General features: G+C 38.4%; 1 protein-coding gene across 1 annotated transcript; it reads right to left on the bottom strand.

Moving 5' to 3' along the window:
• Positions 1 to 8,832: 8,832 nt before the first annotated feature.
• On the bottom strand, positions 8,833 to 9,738 carry LOC106093493 (keratin, type I cytoskeletal 9). Its single transcript, XM_013260556.2, has 2 exons — positions 9,733 to 9,738; positions 8,833 to 9,662 (listed from the first exon to the last, which is right to left on the bottom strand). The coding sequence occupies exons 1-2, from the start codon at positions 9,736 to 9,738 to the stop codon at positions 8,907 to 8,909; spliced, it is 762 nt and encodes a 253-aa protein (XP_013116010.2). The 3' UTR covers positions 8,833 to 8,906.
• Positions 9,739 to 14,524: the final 4,786 nt, after the last annotated feature.

Here is a 14,524-nt window from a genome sequence, read left to right on the forward strand (position 1 = left end):
CTTACTTGTTATTTTTAAGGCCTTTATTAACCCATTTATCTATTGGGTTTTTCATATAGACGGCGTTGACAAATTTTTTCACAGCTTGTGACTCTTAATTGCATTCTTTCTTCTGTCAGTTATCAGCTGTTACTTTTAGCTTGCTTTAGAAAAAAAGTGTAAAAAAAGTATATTTGATTAAAGTTCATTCTAAGTTTTATTAAAAATGCATTTACTTTCTTTTAAAAAATCCGCAATTACTTTTTGGGCAACCCAATATCATTCTCTCAAAAAATCCAATTACTTAAGGCCTTTTTACTTGTTACTATATCATAAAACGCAGCTCACATGCGCCTGTACTCACAACTATTTTCTACTAGCTGACTCGCTTCGCTGCGCCTTTTTATACCCACCACCGAAGGATGGGGGTATATTCATTCATTTTGTCATTCCGTTTGCAACACATCGAAATATCCATTTGCGACCCTATAAAGTATATATATTCTTGATCAGCGTAAAAATCTAAGACGATCTAGACATGTCCGTCCGTCTGTCCGTCTGTCTGTTGAAATCACGCTACAGTCTTTAAAAATAGAGATATTGAGCTGAAATTTTGCACAGATTCTTTCTTTGTTCATAAGCAGGTTAAGTTCGAAGATGGGCTATATCGGATCATATATTGATATAGCCAACATATAGACCAATCCGCCGATTTAGGGTCTTAGGCCCATAAAAGCCACATTTATTATCCGATTTTGTTGAAATTTGGGGCAGTAAGTTGTGTTAGGCCTTTCGACATCCTTCGTCAATTTGGCTCAGATCGGTCCGGATTTGGATATAGCTGCCATATAGACCGATCCTCCGATTTAGGGTCTAAGGCCCATAAAAGCCACATTTATTATCCGATTTCGCTGAAATTTGGGACAGTGAGTTGTGGTTGGCACTTCGACTTCCTTCGTTAATTTGGCCCAGATCGGTTCAGATTTGGATATAGCTGCCATATAGACCGATCCTCCGATTTAGGGTCTTACGCCCACAAAAGCCACATTTATTATCCGATTTTGATGAAATTCGGGACAGTGAATTGTGTAAAACCCATCGACATCGTTCGTTAATTTGGCGCAGATCAGTTCAGATTTGTATATAGCTGCCATATAGATCGATCCTTCGATTTATGGTGTAAGGCCCATAAAAGCCACATTCATTATCCGATTTTGCTGAAATTTGGGACATTGAGTTGTGTTAGGCCCTTTGACATATTTCTTCAATTTGGTCACGATCGGTTCAGATTTGGATATAGCTGCCATATAGACCGAATTCTTGATTTATGGTTTTGGGCCCATAAAATGCTCATTTATTGTCCGATGTCCCCGAAATTTGGAACAGTGAGTTTGGTTAGGCTCTTCGACGTCCTTCTTAAATTTTGCCCAGATCGGTACAGATTTGAATATAGCTCCCATATAGACCGATCTCTGGATTTAAGGTTTTGGGCCCATAAAAGAGGCATTTATTGTCTGATTTCGCCGAAATTTGGGACAGTGCTTTGTGTTAGGCTATTCGACATGTTTATGCAACTTGGCCCAAATCGGTCCAGATTTGGATATAGCTGCCATGTAGACCGATATCTCGATTTAAAGTCTTGACCCCATAAAAGGCGCATTTATAATCCGATTTCACTGAAATTTGACACAGTGACTTATGTTCGGCTTTTCGACATCCGTGTCGTATATAGTTCAGATCGTTATGAGGTATATGAGTATAAGGTATGACATTTTCACCGAATTTTGATGAAAGGTGGTTTACATATATACCCGAGGTGGTGGGTATCCAAAGTTCGGCCCGGCCGAACTTAACGCCTTTTTACTTGTTTCACTTTATATAGAACAAAAGTTTCCTTGAAATATTTATTTTCGACAATTAAAGATCTTTTAGTTAAATACCATGCTACGAAAATAGTATATCGCTAGACTAACAGTTTAACAATATAAGTGCCTTTATCTGAATCCCATATAATCTTTATTGGTCTACGAATTTAAGTTTGGATGTAAGGTGTACTCCATTCTTAAAATTCTTCATTTCATCCCGATATTCTTATGATGCCTGATTAAGTGGTCTTTGCGAAGGAGAGGTGGTCCTCCAGATACTTGGCCCTAAAAAAATATCAGCATCGTGCTCTTCTCTCAAATTACATATGTTAAACCCCATATTGCCATTGGCTTAAGAGGAGTTTACAGGATGAGGCGTCCCCCAACCACATGGCCCCAAAATAGGTTACCATATTCGTTTTCTCATCTCAAATACCATTCATTTGAGCCACAAATTGGCATGGTCGAAAAAATATTTCCCTTTGGGGGTGTTTTGGCAAAGGGGTGATGCCCTAAATACATGGCCCTACATTTGGATATCAAATTCGTATTCTACTCCCAAATACCTTTATTTGAGTCCCATATTGCAATGGTCACTAAAAAATTGCTGTTTGTGGGGTATTTTGGGAAAGGGGTAGACCCCCAGAAAATTGGTCCCGAAAATGGGTATCAATTCTTGCTCTACCCCCAAATACCTTTTATTTAACCTCCACATATATCTATATATCATTTATTTGAACCCCTTATTGCCAGTGCCCTCAAAATTGGATATCAAATTCGTTTTCAAATCTCATTTAAACTCCTTATTGCAAAAGTCAGCAAATATGTCCGGTTTGGGGTATTGGCCCTGAAACCTATGAATATTTAGTTCCACTTTCTTTAAGACCCAAATTGTCTTGGTGAGCAAATACGTCCTATTTGGGGGTTATTATGGTGATGGGACGTCCGGTAGACAATTGGCCCCTAATGTTGATATCAGATACATGGTCTACTCCCACATACCTTTAATTTGAGCCCCATACTTCCATAGTCGGCAAACGTGACTGGCTTGGGGGGTGTTTTGGGGGATGGGCGGCCACTCAGTGAGTTGGCCTTGGAAACATATATCGGATTCATGTTCCACTTTAAAAATTCTCTTATTTGAGCCTCATATTGCAATAGTCAGAAAATACTTACTATTTGGGTGGTGTTGTGGGGGTGGAGTGGCCCCATAGACACTTTTCCCGAATATTCATATCAAATCCGTGCTTTACTCCCAAAGACCACTCATTTGAGCACTTGGTCCCATATTTTGATATCGGAATCGTATTCCACATTCGAATACCTTTTATTTAAGCCCCATATTCCCATGGTCAGTAAATAAGTCCTGTTTGGGGGCTGTTTTGGGGAAGGGGTGGACCCCCAGCAACGTGGTCTCACATTTAGATATCAGATTCGTATTATATTGGCAAATACCTTTCATTTGAGTTCCATATTGCCGTGGTCGGTAAATGTCTCCGATTTAGGGGTATTTTGAGTCTTGGGGTGGTCCCCCTAGTACTTGGTCCGACAATTGAATATCAGATACGTTTTCTTATCCTAAATACCTTTCATTTGAGTCCCATATTGTCGCGATTGTTCTAAATATATGTTTGGTGGATTTTAGGGTGGGGCAGCCCCCCTAGGTACCCCATCCGAAATTTGGATACCAAAATTTTATTTTTAGGGTATTATAAAGAGCACACAAAATTTCGCACCATCTCCGAGATCTGGCGTTTCTGAAAATTAGGGTAAGGGGAGGGTCCGCCCCCCCTTCAGATATCAAAAAATTTAGTATCCTATCCACCACGGGATCATTATGCACCATCTGTGAAAATTTCAAGAAAATCGGTTCAGCCGTTTATGAGTCTATAAGGCACACAAACATACAAACAAACAAACAAACCTACAACAAACAAATTGATTTTTATACCCTCCACCATAGGATGGGGGTATACTAATTTCGTCATTCTGTTTGTAACTACTCGAAATATTCGTCTGAGACCCCATAAATATATATATTTTTGATCGTCGCGACATTTTATGTCGATCTAGCCATGTCCGTCCGTCCGTCTGTCTGTCGAAAGCACGCTAACTTACGAAGGAGTAAAGCTACGCGCTTGAAATTTTGCACAAATACTTCTTATTAGTGCAGGTCGGTTAGTATAGTAAATGGGCCATAACGGTCCATGTTTTGCTATAGCTGCCATATCAACCGATCTTGGGTCTTGATTTCTTGAGCCTCTAGAGTGCGCAATTTTGCAAGACGTATTTTATTCTTACTTTCAACAACTGTATCAAATAAGGTTCAAATCGGTTCATAACCTGATATAGCTGCCATATAAACCGATCTGGGATCTTGACTTCTTGAGCCTGTAGAGGTCGCAATTATTATCCCATTTGCCTGAAATTTTGTACGACGGATTCTCTCATGACCATAAACATACGTGTTTATTATGGTCTGAATCGGTCTATAGCCCGATACAGCTCCCATATAAATCGATCGCTCTATTTTATTTCTTGAGCCCCAAGGGCGCAATTCTTATTCGAAATGACTGACATTTCACACAGGTCTCCAACATGTAATTTAATTGTGGTCCAAACCGGACCATATATTATTATCACTCTAATAGCAGAGCAAATCTTTTCTCATATCCTTTTTATACCCTCCACCATAAGATGGGGGGTATACTAATTTCGTCATTCTGATTGTAACTACTTGAAATATTCGTCTGAGACCCCATAAAGTATATATATTCTTGATCGTCGTGAAATTTTATTGTAAATGGGCCATATCGCTCCATGTTTTGATATAGCTGCCATATAAACCGATCTTGGGTCTTGACTTCTTGAGCCTCTAGAGTGCGCAATTCTTATCCGATTGTAATGAAATTTTGCACGACGTGTTTTGTTATTATATCCAACAACTGTGCTAAGTATGGTTCAAATCGGTTCATAACCTGATATAGCTGCCATATAAACCGATCTGGGATCTTGACTTCTTGAGCCTCTAGAGTGCGCATTTCTTATCCGATTAGGATGAAATTTTGCACGACGTGTTTTGTTATGATATCCAACTACTGTGCCAAGTATGGTTCAAATCGTTTCATAACCTGATATAGCTGCCATATAAACCGATCTGGGGTCTTTACTTCTTGCGCCTCTAGAGTGCGCAATTCTTATGCGATCAGAATGAAATTTTGCACGACGTGTTTCGTTATTATATCCAACAACTGTGCTAAGTATGGTTCAAATCGGCGCATAACTTTATATAGCTGTCATATAAACCGATCTTGTGTCTTGACTTCTTGAGCCTCTAGAGGTCGCAATTCCTATCCGATATGAATGAATTTTGACACGTAGTATTTTGTTATGATATCCAACAACTGTGCAAATTATGGTTCAAATCGGTTCATAACCTGATATAGCTGTCATATAAACAGATCTGGGGACTTGACTTCTTGAGCTTCTAGAGGGCGCAATTCCTATCCGATTTGATATAGCTGCCCTATAAATCAATCTGGGATCTTGACTCCTTGAGCCTCTAGAGGTCGCAATTATTATCCGATTTGCCTGAAATTTTGTACGACGGATTCTTTCATGACCATCAACATATGTGTTTATTATGGTCTGAATCGGTCCATAGCCCGATACAGCTCCCATATAAATCGATCTCTCTATTTTGCTTTTTGAGCTCACAAAGAGCGCAATTCTTATTCGAATTGGCTGACATTTTACACAGGTCTCCAACATATAATTTAATTGTGGTCCAAACCGGAGCATATCTTGATATCGCTCTAACAGCAGAGCAAATTTTTTCTTATATCCTGTTTTGCCTAAGAAGAGATGCCGGGAAAAGAACTCGACAAATGCGATCCATGGTGGAGGGTATATAAGATTCGGCCCGGCCGAACTTAGCACGCTTTTAATTGTTTTTCCTCAGAAGAGATGCCGGGAAAAGAACTCGACAAATGCGATCCATGGTGGAGGGTATATAAGATTCGGCCCGACCGAACTTAGCACGCTTTTACTTGTTATATATAATATTTTACAAGAAGCGTGTGCAATAAACAGCAGTGTGGGTGTGTGACCAGAACCTGTTTTTTTTATACCCACCACCGAAGGATGGGGGTATATACATTCATTTTGTCGTTCCGTTTGCAACACATCGAAATATCCATTTCCGACCCTATAAAGTATATGTATATATTCTTGATCAGCGTAAAAATCTAAGACGATCTAGACATGTCCGTCCGTCTGTCTGTTGAAATCACGCTACAGTCTTTCAAAATAGAGATATTGAGCTGAAACTTTGCACAGATTCTTTTTTTGTCTATAAGCAGGTTAAGTTCGAAGATGGGCTAAATCGGACCATATCTTGATATAGCCCCCATATAGACCGATCCGCCGATTTAGGGTCTTGGGCCCATAAAAACCACATTTATTATCCGATTTTGCTGAAATTTGGGGCAGTGAGTTGTGTTAAGCCTTCCAACATCCTCCGTCAATTTGGCTCAGATCGGTCCAGATTGGGATATGGCTGCCATATAGACCGATCCTTAGATTTAGGGTCATAGGCCCATAAAAGGCGCATTTATTTTCCGATGTTGCCGAAATTTGGGACAGAGAGTTAAGTTGAGCGCCTCCACATATTTCTGCAATTTGGTCTTGATCGATTTAGATTTGCATTTGTCTCGATTTAAAGTCTTGGCCCCAAAAAATGCGCATTTATAATCCGATTTAACTTAAATTTAACCAAGAGACTTATGTTAGGCTTTTCGATTTATATGGTTTAGATCGGTTTATTTTTAGATATAGTTACTAAAAATACCAATATTTTGTTATACATAATTGAACAATGACTTGTAATTATTAGTATTTGGTCCAAATCGGAACATATTTCTATACAACTGCTATGGGACATAAGGTATGCACATGAAAGTGGTTTACATATATACCCGAGGTGGTGGGTATCCAAAGTTCGGCCCGGCCGAACTTAACGCCTTTTTACTTGTTCTCTTTTTATTTCAAAACATATTCTCTTTAATTATAAAGGGTGATTTTTTTGAGGTTAGGATTTTCATGCATTAGTGTTTGACAGATCACGTGGGATTTCAGACATGGTGTCAAAGAGAAAGATGCTCAGTATGCTTTGACATTTCATCATGAATAGACTTACTAACGAGCAACGCTTGCAAATCATTTTCAGTGAATGGGCCCTAGAAAAGTTGGCAGAAAATCCTCTTTTTTATCGACAAATTTTGTTCAGCGATGAGGCTCATTTCTGGTTGAATGGCTACGTAAATAAGCAAAATTGCCGCATTTGGAGTGAAGAGCAACCAGAAGCCGTTCAAGAACTGCCCATGCATCCCGAAAAATGCACTGTTTGGTGTGGTTTGTACGCTGGTGGAATCATTGGACCGTATTTTTTCAAAGATGCTGTTGGACGCAACGTTACGGTGAATGAACACATTTCGAACCGAACACTGATTTTGGTAATAAAATTCAATGATTTGCAAGCGTTGCTCGTTAGTAAGTCTATTCATGATGAAATGTCAAAGCATACTGAGCATCTTTCTCTTTGACACCATGTCTGAAATCCCACGTGATCTGTCAAATACTAATGCATGAAAATCCTAACCTCAAAAAAATCACCCTTTATTTCTTCTAACAAAGCCATCATTCGTTAAGCAGCAGTAATTTTCAGCAAACAGATTTTTATGCCTGCTGTTCTGAAATTTCAGAATTACTGCTGTAATAACAAAACTACTGCTGTAATAGCAGCAAATTTAACTACTAGCAGTCAGCGGACAGTGTTTGCTATCTTCAGCAGAATTTTTCCTTTGAGTGCATGATGTCGATGTCGCAAACATAGGCGAACTACATGTGTTCTCTTGTGAGTAGTATGCCATATCTATTCACGTCTGCGTTTCGTGTAATCTTCTCCCGTTAGTTATTACAGAGATTACATGGTATGATGTCTCCATGTCTCGTGTCAATACCTCGTTTGGTATTGAATGTTTTGGAGAGATTCTTTCCTATTCTTACTGAGGGACGTGCATCAGCAAGTGGCATCATGCAGAGTCTTGTTAATTTTGCAGGGATACCAAACTCAGACATGGCATGAAATACCTTTGAACGTACAGGGATGTCGAAAGCGGCTTTGTAATCAAAAAAGAGATTGTAAGAGTTGCCTTATCCTTCTTGGGTCTATTCCAGGATTTGGCGCAGTGTGAATATCTATTTTATCTTGGATTTACAAGGCCTAAAGTCGCATTAATAGGAACCAATTATGTCATTTATTTTAGATTGTAATCTTTCACACAGTACGCTCGAAAGTATCTTGTATGCAATCTTCTAGCCAGATCGGGCAGACAAACTGATGCTTACGTCGTATCAGCGTGTCGCCTACGGTCTTAAATAATTCAATGGGAAACCCATCGGCACCTGCTGCCTTGTTGTTCTTCAGTCGGGTTATTGCCACTTGGGTCATTGTAATCTTCGGCGCTATCATCGGACACTAGCAGCTGGGTAAAATGTTTTTTTCATATCCTCAAAACATTATCTGTATCAGTTTTCATATATAGAACTATCTGCCTATCTTAATTCTTGTGCCTATAGAGAGTACAATTATTGTATGATTTGGTTGAAATTTTGCTTGATGATTTGACCTCCAATATCTAAACCAAGTATATACCGATTTTATTATTTCTGCTTATAAAGAGAAATCTTGCAAATAGCATGACCATTGCATTCCATGGTGGTTGGTATATAAGATTCAGCTCAGCCGAACTTTAACTTTAAGATTGATTTTAATATTTTTTTTTTATTTTTGGTCAACAATTCGAAACATTACTATCGTCTACATTCGAATTCTTAAAACTAAACAACAAAATGGTTTATCACTTCTTGTGATTGGCAAATGGAGAGGTGACAAGTGGAAGAGGTGATTAGTTGGGAAGAAAATAATTTACAAAAGAATGAAGATAAATAGCTGAGATGAGAGAAGTAATACTAAAAAATATCTACTTGCAAGTACAACATTTACCAACCACCACTGCCTACAGAGGACCAACCGCTTGCACCACCTCCATAACCAGCTGACACAACACCATGACTAGTACCTCCACTTCCACCTTGGCTTATAATCTTTAAAATCTTTACATCGCCACCAGAATGGCCTCCTGAATAACCACCGGCATGGCCAGAGGAGTAGCTATCCAAATGACCACCAGATGAGAAACCGCCGGAATGATAATCGGAAAATCCTCCTGAATGGCCGCCGGAGAAACCACCATCTTCGTGGATAACTTTTAGGATTTTCACAATGCCTCCATGGCCGCCGGAGAAACCGCCATGACCACCAGAAATTCCGCCATAACTGCCGCCTCCGTATCCCGAGCCCGAACCTGATGCATGGGATATCACTTTTATGATTTTCACATCACCAGAGATGGCATGGCCACCACTTCCACCAAAGGCTCCAGTGTGTCCAGCATCAAAACCACCACTAAAACCACTATCGTGGAAACTGGCACCATGGCTGCTTCCATAGCCACCACTCAGACTGCCAGAGGAGAATCCACCATGATCACCGCCACCTTCATGGATCACTTTTACAACACTAGCGGCACTGCTACCGGAAGAATAGCCACTGCCACCGGAACTGTAGCCCCCATTGTTATAAATATAGCCGCCTCCTCCACTACTATGACCACCACCGTAGCCACCGGATCCAGCAGCGATGCCCAAGATTCCAGCTTTGGCTGCAGACACCATTGCCAAGACGCAAATGAAAACCTAGAATGAAGGAGTATGAAATCCAATCCAGCACTGCATTTTTCGATATTTTACACAACACACTACTAACCTTCATTTTGTTGCAAGTCCAACGTAAATTCCAAAACGGGCAAAATGCAGACGAAGTCAACCAACTAACCTCTGTAACTATGAACTGTGTCGAGGTAACTAACTACCCCAAGCTAAATAAGCTCAACTTTTATACTCCCAAAAAAATGGGGCAACCACAATCAATGCTTGTAAAAAGGGGGCTAACAGGAGAGATGGATAGATGACCAGTCAGCCACACATTGTAAAACGTTACCATCAGCAACAGACCACAAATCAAGCCAAAATGTAGGTAAAGATCTCATCACCGCACCGACTGCGAAACAGATAAGGCAAACATTGCCAGAGCTGCTGCCTACTCTCAAAGTGAAGGTGACTGCAAAGAAAACGAAAGTCTTTGCCAGCATTGAAATTGGCGGGAGCATGGCTGGAATATGTCAGCATCGAGTCATCTGCAAAGTCTTCATTCACACAGAGTATTGCACCGTGGGGCGTTGTCCATAATTTGTAAATTAGCATTTTAATGCTCACAGCCGGACATACTCGTAACTATGAAATCAGTTAGTAAATGATATATGAATTGGTTTTTGTTCAATTGAATGATTGAATTGAGACGATTCCCATGACAAAAGATCAAAAAAACCAAGGTCAAAAAAATATGTAAATTTTTGTTTTCAAATCAAATGAAAAGGTATTGTGCTACCATCATCCTTTGTGAAAGTAATGGAAAACAACTCGCTTAGCTGATTATGTTAATATCAGGCTGGACAAGATTTTGCTGTGTCTTTGTATGAGGGGTGTGTCTTTGTACGCTATTCACATTTCGAGTTCTGGCAAGCAGAACATTTGTTTACGAATTATTTTGCTTATAGTATGCTGATAATTCATTTCAATGAAATACTTAATTACAACTACAAATGCGTCCATGAATATGAACAGTGTTGCTATACCACATGGGTATGGGTGCTATACCACAATATAAACCGATTCGAATCATACTTGAAAAAGTTCGTTGTGCCAACTTTCAGCCAAATTAGGTGAAACTTGAAGCGTCTAGGTGCTCAAGAACTAAAATTTTGGAATCGGTTGTATTGGGGCTATACCCTTATATAGACCAATTCGGGTCGTACTTGCCACAGGTGAAAGTGAGAACAGAAGTCTTTGTGTTTAATTTCAGCCAAAGATGGTGAATGAATTGAGGTCTATCCAGAACTGTGGAGTCGAGCAATTTTGACTCGCCTCCGTCTCCGACTCGTGGTCCAAATCTATGGAAGCGGTCAAATGAAAGGTACTGTAGAGTAGATATGAAATATACAAGCATGTCTTAAAAATTAGACCCGGGAAGGACCTACGAGGTCTTGAGAATTGTAACCTATCCTCACCTTAGGCAGTATGGGTATCATATAAAAGTTGTGCAAGAGTAGATTATGAATACCCAAAAAAAGATTCAAATTAAAAGGAAAAATGTTTCAAACTAATCGCGTGATTTTTAAAAATTATGTACGCAGGCTTCTTTTATATTCGTCTTCAAAAGAATTCTTTGCTGGAGCTTCCTTACATATTCTGACAACATAAGCTAGCCAACGTAACCGTGTACTAAGAAAATTTAAACTATGCACTTAAAAATTGTTTCATACTACATGTCTTAGGTTATAAATGGACCAACTTTCTCCTAAACTGAAGAAAGACACAATTTTAGTCAAACTTTATCTAAAGACAAAATTTCAATCAAATTTTCTCTAAATACAAAATTTCAATGACATTTTTCTAAAATCAAAAATTTCGAGGAAATTTTATCTAAAAAAATCAATGAAATTTTTTAAAAAAACAAAATTGCAATGGAATTCATACTTAACACACAATATAATGAAATTTTCTTTAAAAACTAAATTTCAGCCAAATTTTTTCTAAAGACTAAATTTCAACGAAAATTTCATAAAAGATTTTTCTTAAAACACATACAAAATGTCAATGACATTTTTCTCAAGAAAAATTTTAATTAAATTTTTGTATAAAGACAAAATTTCAAGGAAATTTTCTGTAATTTTTCTAGAGACGAAACTTCAATAAAAGTTTTTTTAAAAAAATTAAAACAATATTTCGATAAAATATTCTCTAAGAAAAAATTTCACAGCAATGCAAACTTGCAAACTTGCTGATTGTATTCCATTCAAAAGGCTTCGCTAATGCCTGCTATGGTATCGAAAGCTATACTGACCTCCTGCTTACTTCCTTACAGTAATAGCATCTCCACACAGTCTGAATTTCACCATAGGATTATTATCGTCATTCCGACCGTATCGCCGTTCCACAGTGTTAAATGCGCGTTCGAAGCCCACCCTTTACTTGGACTTTGTCGACCGGAAAGGTTTCAAATTGACTAAGTTTATTGACGGCTCTGGCCTTCACTGCCAAATCGTCTGCTTTTTCATTTTCTCCGCTGTGCCCCGGCACCCAAACAATGCGGATCGTGTTATACTCAAAGAAGGCGTTTATCTCCTTCTTGCACTCCAAGACTGTTCCTTGCTTTACCGCATTGGTTGTTATTGCCCTGATGGCCAGTTTACTGTCCGTAAAGATGTTCGCACTCGACATCCCCGCGTTACCACCAAACCACCTCACGCATTCCTCCACCTGTAGCTCCGCATTAGGGTCAAGCAGTCTAAAACAGATCTCAGTCCCTAGATTCTCAATGTGGACCCCAGGCCCATTCTGTCCTCTACCTTTGATCCATCTGTATAGCATTTAATCCAAGAATGTGCCTCTGTCTCGCATTCGACCTCAAGTTTCGTCTCGGATATCCGATCGGAAAGCTCTTCTATTCCTTCCTTCCCAGTATGTCTATAGATCGAATATCTAAAATAGTCTCTAATGCCATAGAGGGCGTGGTCCTTATCGCTCCGCCTATATCAAGACAACATGTTCTCCGAACCCGTGGTATTATGTGCAACATCATTTTTCCATCGCATTCCACCAAACTACTGAGGCAGATTCAGTCTTTTCTGGGTTAATATTGAGACACTTAGCATAAGCCTTGTCGTATGCCATCTGCAAGACCCTTTCGGCCCTTCTGCGAAGTTGGTTCGAATCCTTACCACTAAGAAGTGGTAAGTAGCAGATGAGTTCAAATTCCTCCTAATAATAGAAGGAATTTGAGTGGGTGATGGTGTCATTGTCCGCTCCCTGTTCTCTTGGCGGCATTGAGTTAACCGTCGCTGCACTGCCTGATGTTTCAATATTGGATCTTTTTATATCCTGGTCTTCCGAATCATGAGAATGTCGTGATGGTTCCCTGTCCGTTTTTCGGTGTTGAGTCTCTCGCCCCTGAACTGCCTGTTGTTTTAATATTAGGATCTTTGCTTACCTAGTCGTCGTCAGTCCCCTGTTTTTTAGGCGGTATTGAGTTATATGCCACTGCACTGCCAGATGTCTCAATTTTGTGAATCTTTGCCTATCCTAGTCTTCCCAATTTTGAAAAAGACATCCTTGATCCCGTAGTGCAACATGCCTATAGTCCTACCCAAACTTGTCACGGAGACTTGATCGATTCCCATGACAAGGAGTGTTCCTTCCTTCTTTCGAAGACCTTAAGGTACGTTCCCCTTTCGAAGACCTTAAGGTACGTTCAGATTTGCTAAATATTTGACCCAGCTTGTTTTATCATTTTTACCAAAATATGTCACTTTCGTACATTCTTATTCACATTAGATACATTTATTTGATTATTGATTTGTTGTGGGACAAACAAAATGTGTCAAATAAATGTGTCCAAAGTGAATACGAATGTACAAATTTGACATATTTTGGGAAAATTATAAAGCAAGCTGGGTCAAATACTTGACTAATCTGAACGTACATTTACTAATTCCTACCAAAAACAAAGTTTTAAGAAATTTTTTCTGAACAAATTTTAATTAATTTTTTTAACCAATTTATTAATTAAATTAAATTTTTTTCTCTAACTGCAAAACTTTACTCACCTCAAAACTACTTTTTCAAAGACAAAATTTTATTAGAATTAAGATAAAGACAATATTTTTACAATTTTTTTCTAAAGACACAATTTTAATGGAACTTATTGTAACGACTTAACTGTAATGAATATTTTTTTCTATAGACTATATTTGGTGAAAAATTCTCTAAAGACAATCTTTTGCCCAGTTTTGGGCTCGCCTTTAGAATTATTTCTTAAAGCCAAAATTTCGATAAATGCTTATGAGCCTGATAAATGACACTACATTTTGCCTGAAACTTTTTAAAGTCTTGTCTATTCTCGAAACTATTTCTTCTAATAGAAAGATTTCAGTAAATTGCAGCAAAAATTTTTTCAAACGACTACATTTTTCTAAAGACAATTTTCAATAACTATTTCAAGACATTTTAATGACATTTCCTTTCAGGACCGATGCAATGTAATTTTTTCAAAAGATAAAACTTTTAAGATTGTTTAACAAAAAATTAATAAAAATTTTATTTAAGTAGAAAACTTTATGAAATTTTTCCAAAAAACAATTTTAATACAAATTTTTCTGAAATATAATCATTTAACATGATTATGAATTGTATCTAAATTTTAGTTTTATTAGTTTAATTTAATTTTTTCTGCAAAAAAAATAGTATTCAATAATTGTCTTTAAATAAAACATTTAGCTTGTTAGTCTGAAAAACTTTAGTTTTAAATAACAGTAAGTAATATCCCCACGTGAAATGGGACAGGTCTCAAACCTGTCACGGGATAGATCCTCTGGCGATAGGGACCGGTCCCAGTTCTCGTCCCCATACATGGAAAAAGCCTATCACTTTTATAATGGTTT

Source organism: Stomoxys calcitrans, chromosome 4 (genome assembly GCF_963082655.1).
Source record: "Stomoxys calcitrans chromosome 4, idStoCalc2.1, whole genome shotgun sequence".
NCBI lineage: Eukaryota > Metazoa > Arthropoda > Insecta > Diptera > Muscidae > Stomoxys > Stomoxys calcitrans.